This window comes from Anolis carolinensis, chromosome 2 (assembly GCF_035594765.1).
Source record: "Anolis carolinensis isolate JA03-04 chromosome 2, rAnoCar3.1.pri, whole genome shotgun sequence".
Taxonomy (NCBI): Eukaryota; Metazoa; Chordata; class Lepidosauria; order Squamata; family Dactyloidae; genus Anolis; species Anolis carolinensis.
This window is the reverse complement of record NC_085842.1, coordinates 292713840-292727822: the sequence shown is the minus strand read 5'-3', so window position 1 is coordinate 292727822 and position 13983 is coordinate 292713840. Positions and strand designations below refer to the sequence as shown.

General features: G+C 40.8%; 1 protein-coding gene across 1 annotated transcript in view; it reads left to right on the top strand.

The window, feature by feature from the left end:
* The window catches only part of rgs7bp (regulator of G protein signaling 7 binding protein), an 83619-nt gene extending 71105 nt beyond the window's left edge, over positions 1 to 12514 (top strand). Inside the window, exons 4-6 of the mRNA XM_003215835.4 lie at positions 8704 to 8851; positions 10442 to 10512; positions 11476 to 12514. Coding sequence (XP_003215883.1) covers positions 8704 to 8851; positions 10442 to 10512; positions 11476 to 11573 — 317 coding nt within the window. The 3' untranslated portion in view covers positions 11574 to 12514. The remainder of the gene's footprint in view (positions 1 to 8703; positions 8852 to 10441; positions 10513 to 11475) is intronic.
* Positions 12515 to 13983: the final 1469 nt, after the last annotated feature.

The following is a 13983-nucleotide window of genomic DNA, read 5'->3' as shown; positions in this document are numbered from 1 at the left end:
CCTCTCCTTGTCATACTTTTTACTTGCAAAAATGGTTCTTTATCCATTCCCTCCATTATTGGATACACTAACCTCATTTCATACTTGAGTTCTTCTGTAGTTCTGCCATCTAAATATGCTTCTAGGGATCAAATTATTTCATACAAAACTGGAAGTAGCTGTGAGAGCCATGGGAGATTAAGCCACAATGATTACCTGTCATTTCTAAGAGTTGGTTCCCACATCAGCATTGAAAACTGAAAAGCAATTGACAAAGCTTGTATGGGACCGGCAATCATGGTCATAAATCTTTGGGTACATCAAGGATTATCACCACTCTCAAAGGCTCTTGTATTCATATTCCAGTATTCTCTGTTTTATTGTACTAATTGCTGAAATCCTGATCTAAAGTTATATTTTGGACTACATCTTTGGGAATGCCTATGGGATTCTGAGACATTTAATACAAAAAGTATGTTTTTGCTATGATTGAGGCATATTTTGTAACTGTGGAAGAAGCAAAATATAGAATTGTTATGGTTTACTTTCATATGAGGAAATTGACTTTTAAATTATGGACCTTTGTTCTCACTAGCGAGGGCCATCTTGTTCCTGAATGCCTGGTATAATATTGGCCTTATGCAATTGCTTATCCCTATGTTTTTTTGTTGCTGTTATTTTTAAGCACATTTAGGATTATATTGTCTTCATTGTGCTTTTTCATTTTTATCTGCTATGACTGTTGCTAAGACACTTTAGATCTTCTAAACCTAGAAGTCGTATCATAAATCCAACTAATAATGTCAACAGTAACTATCTATTCATATATTGCCTCTGCCTTAAAGGTATTTTTCCCAGTGAAATACCGACATATAATGAAATATTTACTTACTACAAAGGGATATTCTACTCTAGCTTGCAACCATTTAGCTTTTTCCAAGATTGTAAACATTTTACTGCTAATTTTGGTGGCCTCATTAAAAAATAAATGATGATGAAGATGCAAAAAACAAAGACTTTGAGAGTTTGTCCCATTTAAGCATTGGCTCTCTCTGCTTTCTCACAAGTCAGGCCCCTTCCACACAGCTGAATAAAATCCTACATTATCTGCTTTGAACTGGAATATATGGCAGTGTGGACTCAGATAACTCAGTTCAAAACTATTTAGTTGCTTGTGATTTTTTTCCCCATTATTTGAAATGTATTTGTTGTACAATGCTTTTGACACGAAATAAATAAAAAAGTTCAAAGCAGATATTGTGGGATTTTCTGCCTTGATATTTTGGGTTATTTGGGTTATTTGACTGTGTGGAAGACCCCTCAGATGTAACTTGGGGTAAGGTAGGGCATCAAGCATCAAACATCAAGCATACTTCTTTGTGTCAGAACACGTGGAGTGACATGTGTCCTCACCACTTACTGCAATAAGTAACAATGCAGTAAAATAAATGAGCCATGTGTTTATTTATATTTCTAGAGCTTTTCTTAAACTCGCCCTTAAGCCCCAGAGGCTCCGAGAGTAGCTTAAGGTAAAGGTAAAGGTTTTCCCCTGACGTTAAGTTCAGTCGTGACTGACTCTGGGGGGTTGGTGCTCATCTCCATTTCTAAGCCGAAGAGCCGGCGTTGTCCGTAGACACCTCCAAGGTCATGTGGCCGGCATGACTGCATGGAGTGCCGTTACCTTCCCGGCGTAGCGGTACCTGTTGATCTACTCACATTTGCATGTTTTTGAACTGCTAGGTTGGCAGGAGCTGGGGCTAACAGCGGGCGCTCATTCCGCTCCCAGGATTTGAACCTGGCACCTTTTGGTCCGCAAATTCAGCAGCTCAGCGCTTTAACGCACTGTGCCACCAGGGGCCCCCAGAGTAGCTTACAAAGCAGTATAAAACAAAACAGACCCCACTTTCAAACTTGCAGGCACAACATGAAAGAAAATGGGGTGCAGAAGGAGGAGAGGGGAAAAAACAAACCAATATGCTAGCTGGGATAAAAAAACCAGGGTGATGAAAAAGTTCTCTGACTGTAAAATTGCCTTACCTGGTATGAAACAGCATTCTGTGGTGTTTTGTTATGTTCTGACCATTGAAGTCCAGTCGGCAGAGAGGAGCTGCTGATGTCCTCATTTGCAAAAACAGATGAGGCCCTAAATATCTCACTGGCCAAAATCTCACATCATCCATCATAGCATAGGAATTCAACAGATGGAATTCCATTACAGCTCCTTTAGGGGGATGCGCACCATGCCCCAGGATGCAGTTGCCTCCCTGAACGGTTATTCCAAGAATGGTGGAAAGAGGGAAAAAAGAAGAGGATAGGAGAACTGATGCTATCAATGCTTCATGGCTTGGCTTTGCTGCCTGATGTTTCTTCCACAGCCCCCTTGAACAGGCATTCCATGATTGGGGGAATCAGAGGATCAGAAAGGATCTGCCCCATAGCCAGATGCAGACCAATGGCATATTCCACTGAGATCCTCCAAAGGTCTCAGGGCCCTTCCACACAGCCATATAAACCAGAATATCTAGGCAGATAATCCACAATATCTGCTTTGAACTGGATTATTTGAGTCCACACTGCCATATAATTCAGTTCAGTGTGGATTTTATACAGCTGTGTGGAAGGGGCCTCAGTGTATGATATAATAATTCTGCATCTGGCTGTGAGAACATAGTCAATACATTTTTCCAATTCCCCTATTTTCCACCAGACAAAGATTAGTTGTCCAGTGTAACTATCACAGTAAAACCATGTGTCCTGGTGAGATTTTGATTATTTTGATTTTTCTTGGATTTTGGAATACCTTTATTTGCATATACGGATATGATGAGAAATCTTGGAGATGAGACGCAATTTCTACAAACGAAATTCATGTATATTTATTTATTTATTTATTTATTTATTTACAGTATTTATATTCCGCCCTTCTCACCCTGAAGGGGACTCAGGGCGGATCACATTATAACACACATAGGGCAAACATTCAATGCCCATAAACACATCAAACAGAGACAGAGAGAGACACGCAGAGGCAAGTTAACCTTCTTCTGAGGGGATGTTCGATTCTGGCCACAGGGGGGAGCAGCTGCTTCATCATCCACACTGACGGCACTTCCTCATACCAGGTCGTAAATTAGTTAATCTTGCCTCCCCACTTTTTATAAGTGGTACCTTATCTCCTACTTGATAGATGCAACTATCTTTCGGGTTGCTAGGTCAGCAATGAGCAGGGGCTATTTTTTTTTTTTTTAATTGACGGGTGCTCACCCCGCCACGGGCTGGCCTCGAACTCATGACCTCATGGTCAGAGTGATTTAAGGCAGCTGCTCAACAGCTGCGCCACATATATCTTATGCACATAGCCTGAAGATAACTTCATATAATATTTTAATAATTGTGTTTGTGAAACAAAGTATTTTGTCATCACTTTTATGTCATCACTCTATGTTTTACATTGGTTTTTACTGTTATTATATTGTATCATTCTGTTTTAATGTGTTTTATTTGGTTGAAGATGCTGTTTTTACATGTCTTTTACTTTGCTCGTTATTTATTTTTTGGGGGGCATGGCTCTGTGTTAGCTGCCCCAAGTCTCTGCGGGAAGATGGAGGTGGGATAGAAAAATAATGTTGTTGTTGTTGTTGTTGTTGTTGTTATTAATGCACATTAAACTATTAGAAAGCAAATGTATCACTATTTCAACCACCCATGTAAACAATTTCAAACTTTGGAGTGTTTCAGAATTCAGAATAATGAATGTTCAACCTGTACCAACTTTCACAATGACCAAGCCAAGACATATGTTAGACTTGCATTTGCATATGTCAACAAGACATAGACATTATTACTTTGGATAGCCAATGCAATATTTTTAAGCCTTCATTCATTGCTTTTATTCCCCTCAGTGCTCTTTTGCATAGTCCTTTGGAATAGTGACTAATACGTGAGGCAGCACAGACTGGCACCTAGCAAGTTCAACACTATATTTCACAGTATTTTTTCTGATTTTGGTGGAGCGCTGGATGCGTGCCATCTGGCTGAGCCTTCTGTGCAGTTTTCCATGGAGAGCTCCACCAAGCTAGCCTCACACTTCAGTGCACAACTTGCTCATTCAGGGATGTGTTCCTGAGGGCAAAAAAGGGCCAAGCAAATGTTTGCACTCATGGACGTATACAGAACAGCCAGACCTGTGCTAGCAAAGAAGTGCGTGCGGACAGGTGCTTAGCAGAAGGGGACTGCAGTTCAGTGCTTTATTAACTTTACCTGCCTCATGGGTATAGAGCAACCTTGCAGAATCAAAACCTAAGGGGGCCTTTCCTGCTTTTTATATCTCTGGTAAAGTTCAGAGAGCTCTCCAAGTTCAAACTCTTCCTGCAGGGAGCTGACCTAAAGGAGGAAAGTTAGGGTGATTATTGTACAGGGCAGTAAACATCTCCAAATGAAAATAGCTCCAATGGGCATTAACTGTTCCAACTGGGACTGGTGGGAGTTGGTTGTCCAAAATCTTTTCAAAAACTGCTTGGTCACATAATTGAGACATATGTCTCTGACTCTTCCCATATCCTAAAGACACTTTCTTACATGGGTGTTAAAAACAAAAACGGAAGGGAAAGTAACCTGATGATCAGGGCCAGCCCAAGACCATTTTCAAGTGTAGGCGAACAGAATTTTGGCGCCCCCTCCCAAGCTAATCACTGAAAAATAAAAGCGTTGGATAAGCAAAAATGTTGGATAATAAGGAGGGATTAAGGAAAAGCCTAAATAAAGAACAACACTCTGAAAACGGGAAATCCAGACAGGAAACAATCAGGGCCAGCTAACATCTCCCAACCAAGGATGCCCCCAGGGAGGAAGCAGCCAGGCTTTGAGTCTTCAAGGCCATTAAATGCTAATCAAGCTGGCCAATTACAATATTCACACTAGCCTCAAACAGACACGAGCTCTTTCTTCCACCCTGGACTTTCCACAGGTATATAAATCCCACTTACCTAGCTTCCAACAGACCTCACAACCTCTGAGGATGCCTGCCATAGGGTTAAGGGGGGCCAGGCCCCAAAGGTGGCCACAGGCCAAAGGCGACCACACTGACCCAGCACCATTTTGTTCCAGTGGCTCCACTCTTCCTCCTGCTGCCGCCACCATCACGGACCTGGGCTGTGCTCCCGACCCGCGTAGGCCGCTCCGCGCGGCGCTGTGAAGACGGAAGATCCGCCAGCATCCCCACCCGCCCCTCTCCGCATGGGCGATTGGAAGCCCTGCACATGCACACAGGCCCATCACCCATGCTATTTTCTCGCAGGAAAAAAGCATGGGCAATGGGCCTGTGCACACGTGCATAGCTTCCAATTGCCTGTGCAGAGATGGAAGGCCCACCAGGGTCCCCCACCCACCCCTCTCCGTGCGGGCAGGCCCATCGCCATTCCTTTTTTCCTACAGGAAAAAAGCACGGGCCATGGGCCCGTGCGCGTGCGCAGGGCTTCCAATCGCCCGCGTGGAGAGGGGCGGGTGAGGATCCTGGTGGGCCTCCCATCTTCACGGCACTGCGTGGAGCGGCCTAGGCGGGCCGGGAGCATGGCCCAGGTCCACGATGGCAGTGGGAGAAAGAGTGGAGCCACCGCGCGGCCGAGCCCAGGCCGAAGGCAGGCGGGTGGTGGGCCCAGGCTGTGAAGGCCCAAAGGAGGGGGGGCGGGGGGTTCGTTAGCGGGGGTACCTCAACTGCGCCCCCAGGAATATGGCGCCACAGGCAATTGCCTAAATGACCTCGCGGTTGAACCGCACCTGCTGATGATCCATACTGACAATCAAAAAAGAATTGCCAGAAAACCTTGGATATCTTTTTAAAAATAGTTTGTCATTAGGTGTGCCCTGTTCTGGAGGCAGAGTATTTACAAGGCATTTAGTTCTTTGTACACAGATGCCACTGCAGAGTTACTTCATATCCATTTGTTTAGGGCTGGACTGGCGCACTGGAAAATGTGGAACAACCGCCTGGAGGCAACCAAGTGCTTCTCAAGTGGAAATTGCTGACAGACAGCTGAGCGCCAGAATTTACTGCTTTGGTGCTCTTTGTGGGTGTGCAACTGGCACTGAAGATATCTGAAAGGGTTCATTGTTTGACAACTGTATGCTCAGCTGTCTGTTAGGCTTGAATTTGCGACATTAATTCAATTAGGAGTCCCTGAGCAAGGGGGGCTTTTAAATTACCCATTTAAGTTCCTTCTTTCACTGCTTGTTACTCCTTTTTCTTTGTGAATCTGAAGGAATTAGCCCATCACTTTTCCATTTTACTCCTCTTGACTCAGGTTGTTAGTGCTAATATGAGCGTGTTCCCTCACCAATTAAACAAATTCTTCCAAAAGCAGAACATTTTTCTGAAAAGAAGCCACAAAAATCAATGTGATGTGTGGCTTGAAGAAATGTAACCAAACAGGTACTTTCAAGAAGCAAAGAAAGAAATGTGCCCATCGGGAGAAACTGTGTGCGTGCATCAAGGAGAAGAGGCTCTGCTACAGTGCTTTACTGATGGAAATTCGAAATGATCTAGATGCGGTACACCGAGGACACTCCAAAGTTAATGCGGTGCTGCACATAACGATGGGCTAGGCACACTACAGTACCCTCAGGAATGGAAATTCACCCCACATTTTATATTCTGTGTGTTGCAAAAAGAATAAGTCTTTACTAGCATTACTTCTATGTTTTGTCACTCTATGTATACCTGGCTACAGAGTAGAGATGCTAGGAACTCCCTTTACTGAATTGTGAAGATACATAACAGGACACCTGCAAGAGTGTCCAGTGTGCGTATGTGTATGCGATGTACATCAGTGCTAAGTGCGCATTTCTGTGCATCACACACTGATGTGAATTCCTTTGCTGGCTCCGCTGCATAGTAATGTAACATCAGCCCAGTTCTGGACATGGATGATAACGCTGCTGTGCAATTGTAACTCCTGCAAACATAAGACGACTTATAAAGACTAATGGTCCTAATAGCATTCTGGTCCAGATTTTCTCTTATTTACATTAGGAATAAGAAAGCTGGGGACATGGATTTTAAAGTTAATTCTATCCACAAATTGTTATATAATATCCCTGTAATAGTATAATCATCTTAAAGAGATGAGACCCAACATGTTCATTGAGGAGATGATGGATCATAGATGAGTCTAGCTTAGCTATTGATGAAATAAAAGGATACAAGCTGTAGCAAACATGGATTTTTTTTCCAGTTCCGCTTTCATGGTTCAGTTTTTCTGCAACAGCTCCCCACTAATCAACCAACATTGAAATTAAAGAAACCTTCCAGTATTTTTCATGTTTTTGCAGATCCTAGCAATATACTCTTTATGTAACACATTTGCATATTTCCCCCTTCTGAAATGATTAATAATAATACAGCCTCTCTGATGTAACTCTTGATGAATTATTTTCTTTAAAAAATCAATTACCCTATTCCAGTTTTCAGCAATGCAGCCTCGCGATCTGTCATATTATTTACGAAATAATGCTGTCAACAATACCATGAAATGTTATTATTTATTTTATTTATTATGCTGATTAAAATGGAGGATGGAGATTTTTATTTATATAGGGATTCGTTATATTTCTTCCTTTCTTTAAAAGTAAGCTAAATATATTACTAACTGCCCTGCTTTTAACAATGATGAACATATTGAAAATTATATCTCAAGTTTTTAATCTCTTGTTATGTCACTTCTCTGTCCTTTTTTATAACATAGCTTAGGTCCTTAGGGGTCCCAAAGGACCCCTAACATAGGTCCTAACATAGCTTAGGTCCCAATATGCATATTCATGTATATCCCTCTTCAAGAACTAAAGGGCTGGTATCTAAAATTTAGATTAAAATATAATTAAATAAGTATATGAAAGACAATATGGCCTATGAATACTGTAGGAATTTAACCTCAAATGTTCTGTTTCAGAAACACAGTGGGTCAAAATATGGACTATCATTTTATAAATTGATATCAGCCTCATTCAGGCAATGTATATTGAGGACCATTCATTGATGGCATGTGAAGCCAGTTAAGCTTCACAGACTTTATAAAACATTATAAAGACTTTATAAAACATATTCAACTTTTTGAACTCCACTTTTTAATTATAATTATTGGCTGAGTTTCTGCACAAGAGACCTCGCTGTGATCCATTTCCACATCTGGTTCCTAAAATCCACCTTAAAAGGGTAACCCCACAAACTATAGCCGTTCTGCAGTCCTGGCGAGCAGGGTACTGTAGGATAATGCATCCAGTTCCATCCCAAAGTGAGAAAACCATTAATAGGCCCCTCTGCAGGCTCCCATCTTGTCACATGCAAGATCACCTGCAGAAGAGGGCTGGATAGGTCATCCTTCAACAAAGTGCTTATTAGTGCCCCAGCACACCTTTGGATGATGCAGTTACCTGGCTTTGAACATGAGTTTAGGATTTATTTGCAATCTTTGCAATGGCGCCATAGTTGTAAATGTGACCACTAAAATTTATGAGGGCATAAGCCTAGCTTAAGACATCATAAATGCTGAACAGAATTCCATTGAAAGTTTGTAAGCATCATCTGTTTTATTCCCTGTTTTGGATGCCATATAGAGGGGGAGGTGGAATAGAATTAAAATTATTTCTAACATTGTAGTTGATGGGAGATGCAAGTATAAATTGTTTGTTTTTAATCAGATTTCTTTGGTTTTGTTCTTGCACTTTTCAAAGGATTGGAGTCTTGTTCAGCACCCAAGGTCATAGACAATAAACTAGAGGAGAGTTCAGAGGCTCCTATTTTAGAAGACACGTCATCTTCACCAATAGACATCCAGCAACATTTATGGCAGGTTTCCACAGATATTGAAAACACAGAGAGGTATGTAATATTCATAAATTGAACCAATTAAAATTCTGTAATTTGATTTAAATAAAGATGATGCACATGTATAAGTAGTCTTCTTTGTCCGTTCATCCCTTGTTCATTGAAGAATGTGACGTATACATCCAGCTTCCCTACACACAGAAACACAAATTGTTTCTGGGTATATCATTGCTAGTAGCTGGGTTGTGTGCTAGTAGCCTCAGACAGATGGCTGTTTATCAAGAGAAGAGTGGAGTTAAAAATGGACTTCAGTCCTTCATCTTCTGCTCCCCAAACAGAGAAGTATTGCTTACTATGTAAGTCTAATTGCATAAATAAATCTCCAGGTGCCTGGGCAGCTATAGAGACCAAGCTGAATCAGTTAAAGCTTAATCAGAAACAGAGAATTAAGCCATTTTGGCATAGTCAGCATTCTCCCAAATGTGTGTGTGTTTTTTTTACAAATATAGTTAACATAATAGATTGATACATTATGTTTAGAATCACAAATGGAGTACTATGATTTATTTCGTAGACTAGAGTATAATCATAAATCGCTGTCACATCCATTATTCACTTCGACTATACTGTTATTAATCGCTACTGTTTGAGTACTGACTTGGCTGCAATTCAGAATTTGCCACCATACTTAATACAAGGAGTTGTCCCAGGAGTTGGTCAATTTTATCGGATTGGTTTCAATATTGAGGCCTGGTGATGTGGATAAGATATTTGAGGCAGTTTGGCCTACTACAAGTAAGCATGACCCTTCCTCTTCTTGGCTGGTAAAATCTAGCAGCGGCTGATTGACCAGGTGGGTAATGCTTTACTGTGTCAGGAGGAAGAGTCTGCCTTATCCTTTAGAGCAGTGGTTCTCAACCTGTGGGTCCCCAGATGTTTTGACCTTCAACTCCCAGAAATCCTAATAACTGGTAAACTGGCTGGGATTTCTGGAAGTTGTAGACCAAAACACCTGGTAACCCACAGGTTGAGAACCACTACTTTAGAGCACCCACTCCTGAAGAAGACCTGCCTGGTTCTAGAGGTATATGGTAACCACTGTCCTATTATTGATATCCCATCTTTGGGTGAAATGCTTGGACGTGTGGTGGCTGGACAGCTTCGGCTGTCTTGTTGTATGGTACTAAGGCAGTCCTGGTTGTTCTGACAGATTATCTATTCTGGAGCAGAGATAGGGAGTGCTATCCTATGGATTCTCCTGGCTCTCTCAACAAATTTGGTACCATTGATCATGGCGTCTTATTAGATCAACTCTGGCAGTTAAGAATAGAAGGCATTGTTTTACAATGGTTCCACTCCTATCTGCAAGATCAATTCCAGAAAGTGGCTTTGGGGGAGTCCTGCTCAGCCTCATAGACATTGTGCTGTGGGATGCCACAAATTCCATATTACCACGCATGCAATTCAATATCTACATGAAGGTGAGTGAGATACAAAAATTGGTGGTATTTCATATTAGACCTACATCATTTGTTCATGGAAAATTCCTAATTCAATACTCTCGTAGCAAAATACAGGAAAGGTTTTTATCTTGCTTAGCTAACATTGATTTTGTTTGATTAGTTCTTCGGTTCATTTCTACAGGGATATGAGAGAAATGAAAAACCTTTTAAGCAAACTCAGGGAAACTATGCCTTTGCCACTGAAAAATCAAGGTAGGCATTTCTTTTTACATGTAGTTATTGGATATTTAAGTGGTCAAACTCAGTTTCTTTCAGAAATGGAAAAGGAATGCCTGTGCATGTTAACTCTGATAACACAGAAAAGGGGTTGACATGTATAAATGTTCCTCGTAAACAATTAGACAGTTCCTTCCTATTCTAAAAAGTTCTATCCACTTACATATCACAATGTGAAGCTTTGCTTACTTTGTTCTCATGCAAAAATTTAAAACAATCAAAACTCTTTATCTATTCTCAAAAGACCCATTCAATAAATTATTGAGTGTTAAGTCAACACACAGGTAAATGCTATTGATTCCCTGGGTCTACGGTAGCCAAGAGTAACAAAAGGATTTAAATCTTCGTGTGCTTTTGCAATTTTCCAATTATTCTTCATACTTGAGGATTGTTTTGAAAAGTTTGAAATAGGGCATTATGAATTTTGTTACTTTGTTTGAAATAACACTGGCCACAATCCTGTGAGTGACATGTGTGCATATAGAAATGTGGCTTATCTGCGCATGTCTCTTTTGGGACAGAGCACAAGGAATTACTCTCTAACCCTTTGTGGCCTATCTAAAACCTGACGGGTTCACGCTCTATTAAATCCTGGGAGAGGCAGTTTCCACTGCTTACCAATGTGGAGAGGAGAAAATAGGGGGTAAATCAAACAATGCAGTTTGAGTAGACAGGATAGAAGGGTACGTGCTAACTGTGGGTGTGCTTTCATTTTCTTTCCCTTCTGAACTAAGACAATCAGATTCTCACTGCAGACACTTCCAAAGCACTTCTAGTCCCAAGCGTTTTGGATAAGGGATACTCAACCTGTATCTCTGTCATGTTTCCCCTGACTTTTCCCGTCCCTAAGGTAAAGATTCCAAAAGTGATGTCTTTCCAGAATCCATGCTTGGTTGCTGCTTTGTATAATTCCGATCTCTTCCTTTTTAAAACCTACAGATGATAGCAGCCTCCTCAACTTGACTTCGACTCCTTATCCATTAGTGCGGCGACGGAAGCGGCGATTCTTTGGACTGTGCTGTCTTGTCTCAAGCTAGATGACCCAATACAAAAGTGCACAGACGATTACAGCCAATACAATTTGACCTTTATTGGGATAAGCCTAAACGCTCTGAGTGATCGTGTATGTTTTCTACACTGCCCTAATTATATTTCTTCCCTCTTTTTTGAGAGTTTTACAGTTTGTTGCCGATGAGAACCAAATCCAGAATCCAATTTACCATTCAAATATTTTTAAAGTTTTTTTAATGGCATACTGCATGTCCACTTTAAACCATTGTGTTATCAGATGCAAATATTATAATTATGAAATAAAACATGCAGAGGGTTTTTAATTTAGTGTACAAACCACCACTGATTGTGTACAGTACAATACTTATGACTGTAGCTCTTGCTAGTATGATGTTAAACTATTTGAACATATTCTATTAAGCAATCCTAATCCATAGGAAACTATTTAGAACAGCAAACCTGTGCTCAAGTTCTAAACGGCTAAAATAAACAGAGCCAATATCTTAAGAGAACATGCACAAACTCTCCTATTGCTTTTTGTGCTCTCATTCATATTTAGTCTTCCACTCTGTATCTCAGCTTATACAAATCTCCATAAATACAATCTTAATTTCTAACTCGCAAGCAACATAACATTAATATGTTGTTCCTGTAAATATCAGATCGTTATATCTACATATTGTACAATGCATAGAAATAGCTGATTTACTTTTTAACCCCTGCCTCCACAAATGTATCTATTTCTATTTTGGGAAGAAAGGACTGTAACATTTTAAAAAATTGTGTAGGAAACGATACAATCTACAAATGTAAAGCAGATTATCCCATTTTGTTTCCATTAAAGGTTGAAGCATGGTGTCTGAACATCAACTTAGTGTTGCTGCTTATAGGGCATGCCAGATGTAGCTCCAATTGTAAAATATTAAACATTTTACATTGTTAATAAATATTTTTTAGTTAAATTAAATAGTGTTTCTTTGGTATTTGTATTGCTAAATATCATGTATGAGTTGCCCAGGTTCTATTTTTCTGACTACTCTGTTACAATCCTACCATGATTAATGATTTGGTGCCTGGTTATCTTTTGTTTCTCTTCTATACATGCAAAGCATTAAGGGATGAAAGCATTATTTCCAGAAAAGAAGTGGTGAGAGTTGGAGTACTTAATTGTTCTGTTGCTTGCCACCTTTTTCTTCCAGCTCCTCATACACACTACTCTTGTTGTCTTGGAATATACCAAACCAGTGAGTTATAGAAGAAAACTGTATTCTAAATAGCAAATTGATCTTTCAGTCTTTGGCTTTGTAGCTGTTAGATGGATATCAAAGTTACCAAATGTAAACCTGTTGGTTGACTTCAAGTTTAAGCTGAAGAAAGGCTGATGATTGGCTAACATCGTATATTAGTGAATAGCCAAAACCAGGGATAGCTCCAGCCCTAAGGAGTCTCAAGTTGAGATCCATACCTGAAGCTATGTCCTGCACAAGGAAAAGTGGGTGGAAAACAGATCCAGAATACTGAGGTCAAGGCTTCATTGAGGTCAAGATGAGGGAGGAGAAAAGTAGGCTGGCCTCTTGAAGTTGAGGTTGCCTTCTCTGTCTTGATGACACACTGACATGTTTAAAATAAAGCAGCATTGTCAAAACAAGTCTGGGTTCTTGAAAATCTAGGGCAGAGGTGTCAAACTTGTGCCACTCAAGATGTTTCAGACTCCAACTCCCAGAAACCCTAGCCAACTTATTCAGTAGCAAAGAATTCTGGGAGCTGAAGTCCAGAACACTTGGAGGGCCACAAGGTTGACACCACTGGTCTAGGACATCACACTAATGTCTTGCCTTGGACCCTTAGTACCAGCTGAGGTTTGGTTCCAAGACCAAAATCAATGGATTCTCAAGTCCTATTGTGTGCAATGGCTCAATAAAGTGGCTGAATCAAGGTTTGCTTTTGGAGCTATTTAAAAAATGTTTTCTAGCCGTGGATGACTGAATCCGTGGATGCAGAAGGCGGAGAAAGAAACTCCTTCAAAATGGATAGCCCAGTCCGCAATTGAGCCTCTAGTGATGGGCAAAGTAAAGTTTGTGCATCAAGAGTGTATATAGCGACACCCTTTAGTCATATTCATGTCCATGCATTCCCTATCATGGAAGTGGCAAGAGAAGGGATGTGTTCCTACTGTCCACCCCTCTTCATGCTCCACAGGTTGGGTTTGCACATTTGTAACACAGAACTTGTTATATACATGGAGGCTTCCTGTGTGATTTTTTTTTCACCTGATGATCAAAGTTGTAATTAATGTGCAGAGCACCCTCGCTGCTGCAGAAGTACATCTGTGACACATTGAGGACAGACAGAGACAAACTGTTTCTTGGGGGAGACATTGCAAGCATATTTTCACCCTCTTCCTGATGCAGTAGCAGAGAGTGCATGTGACTTGAA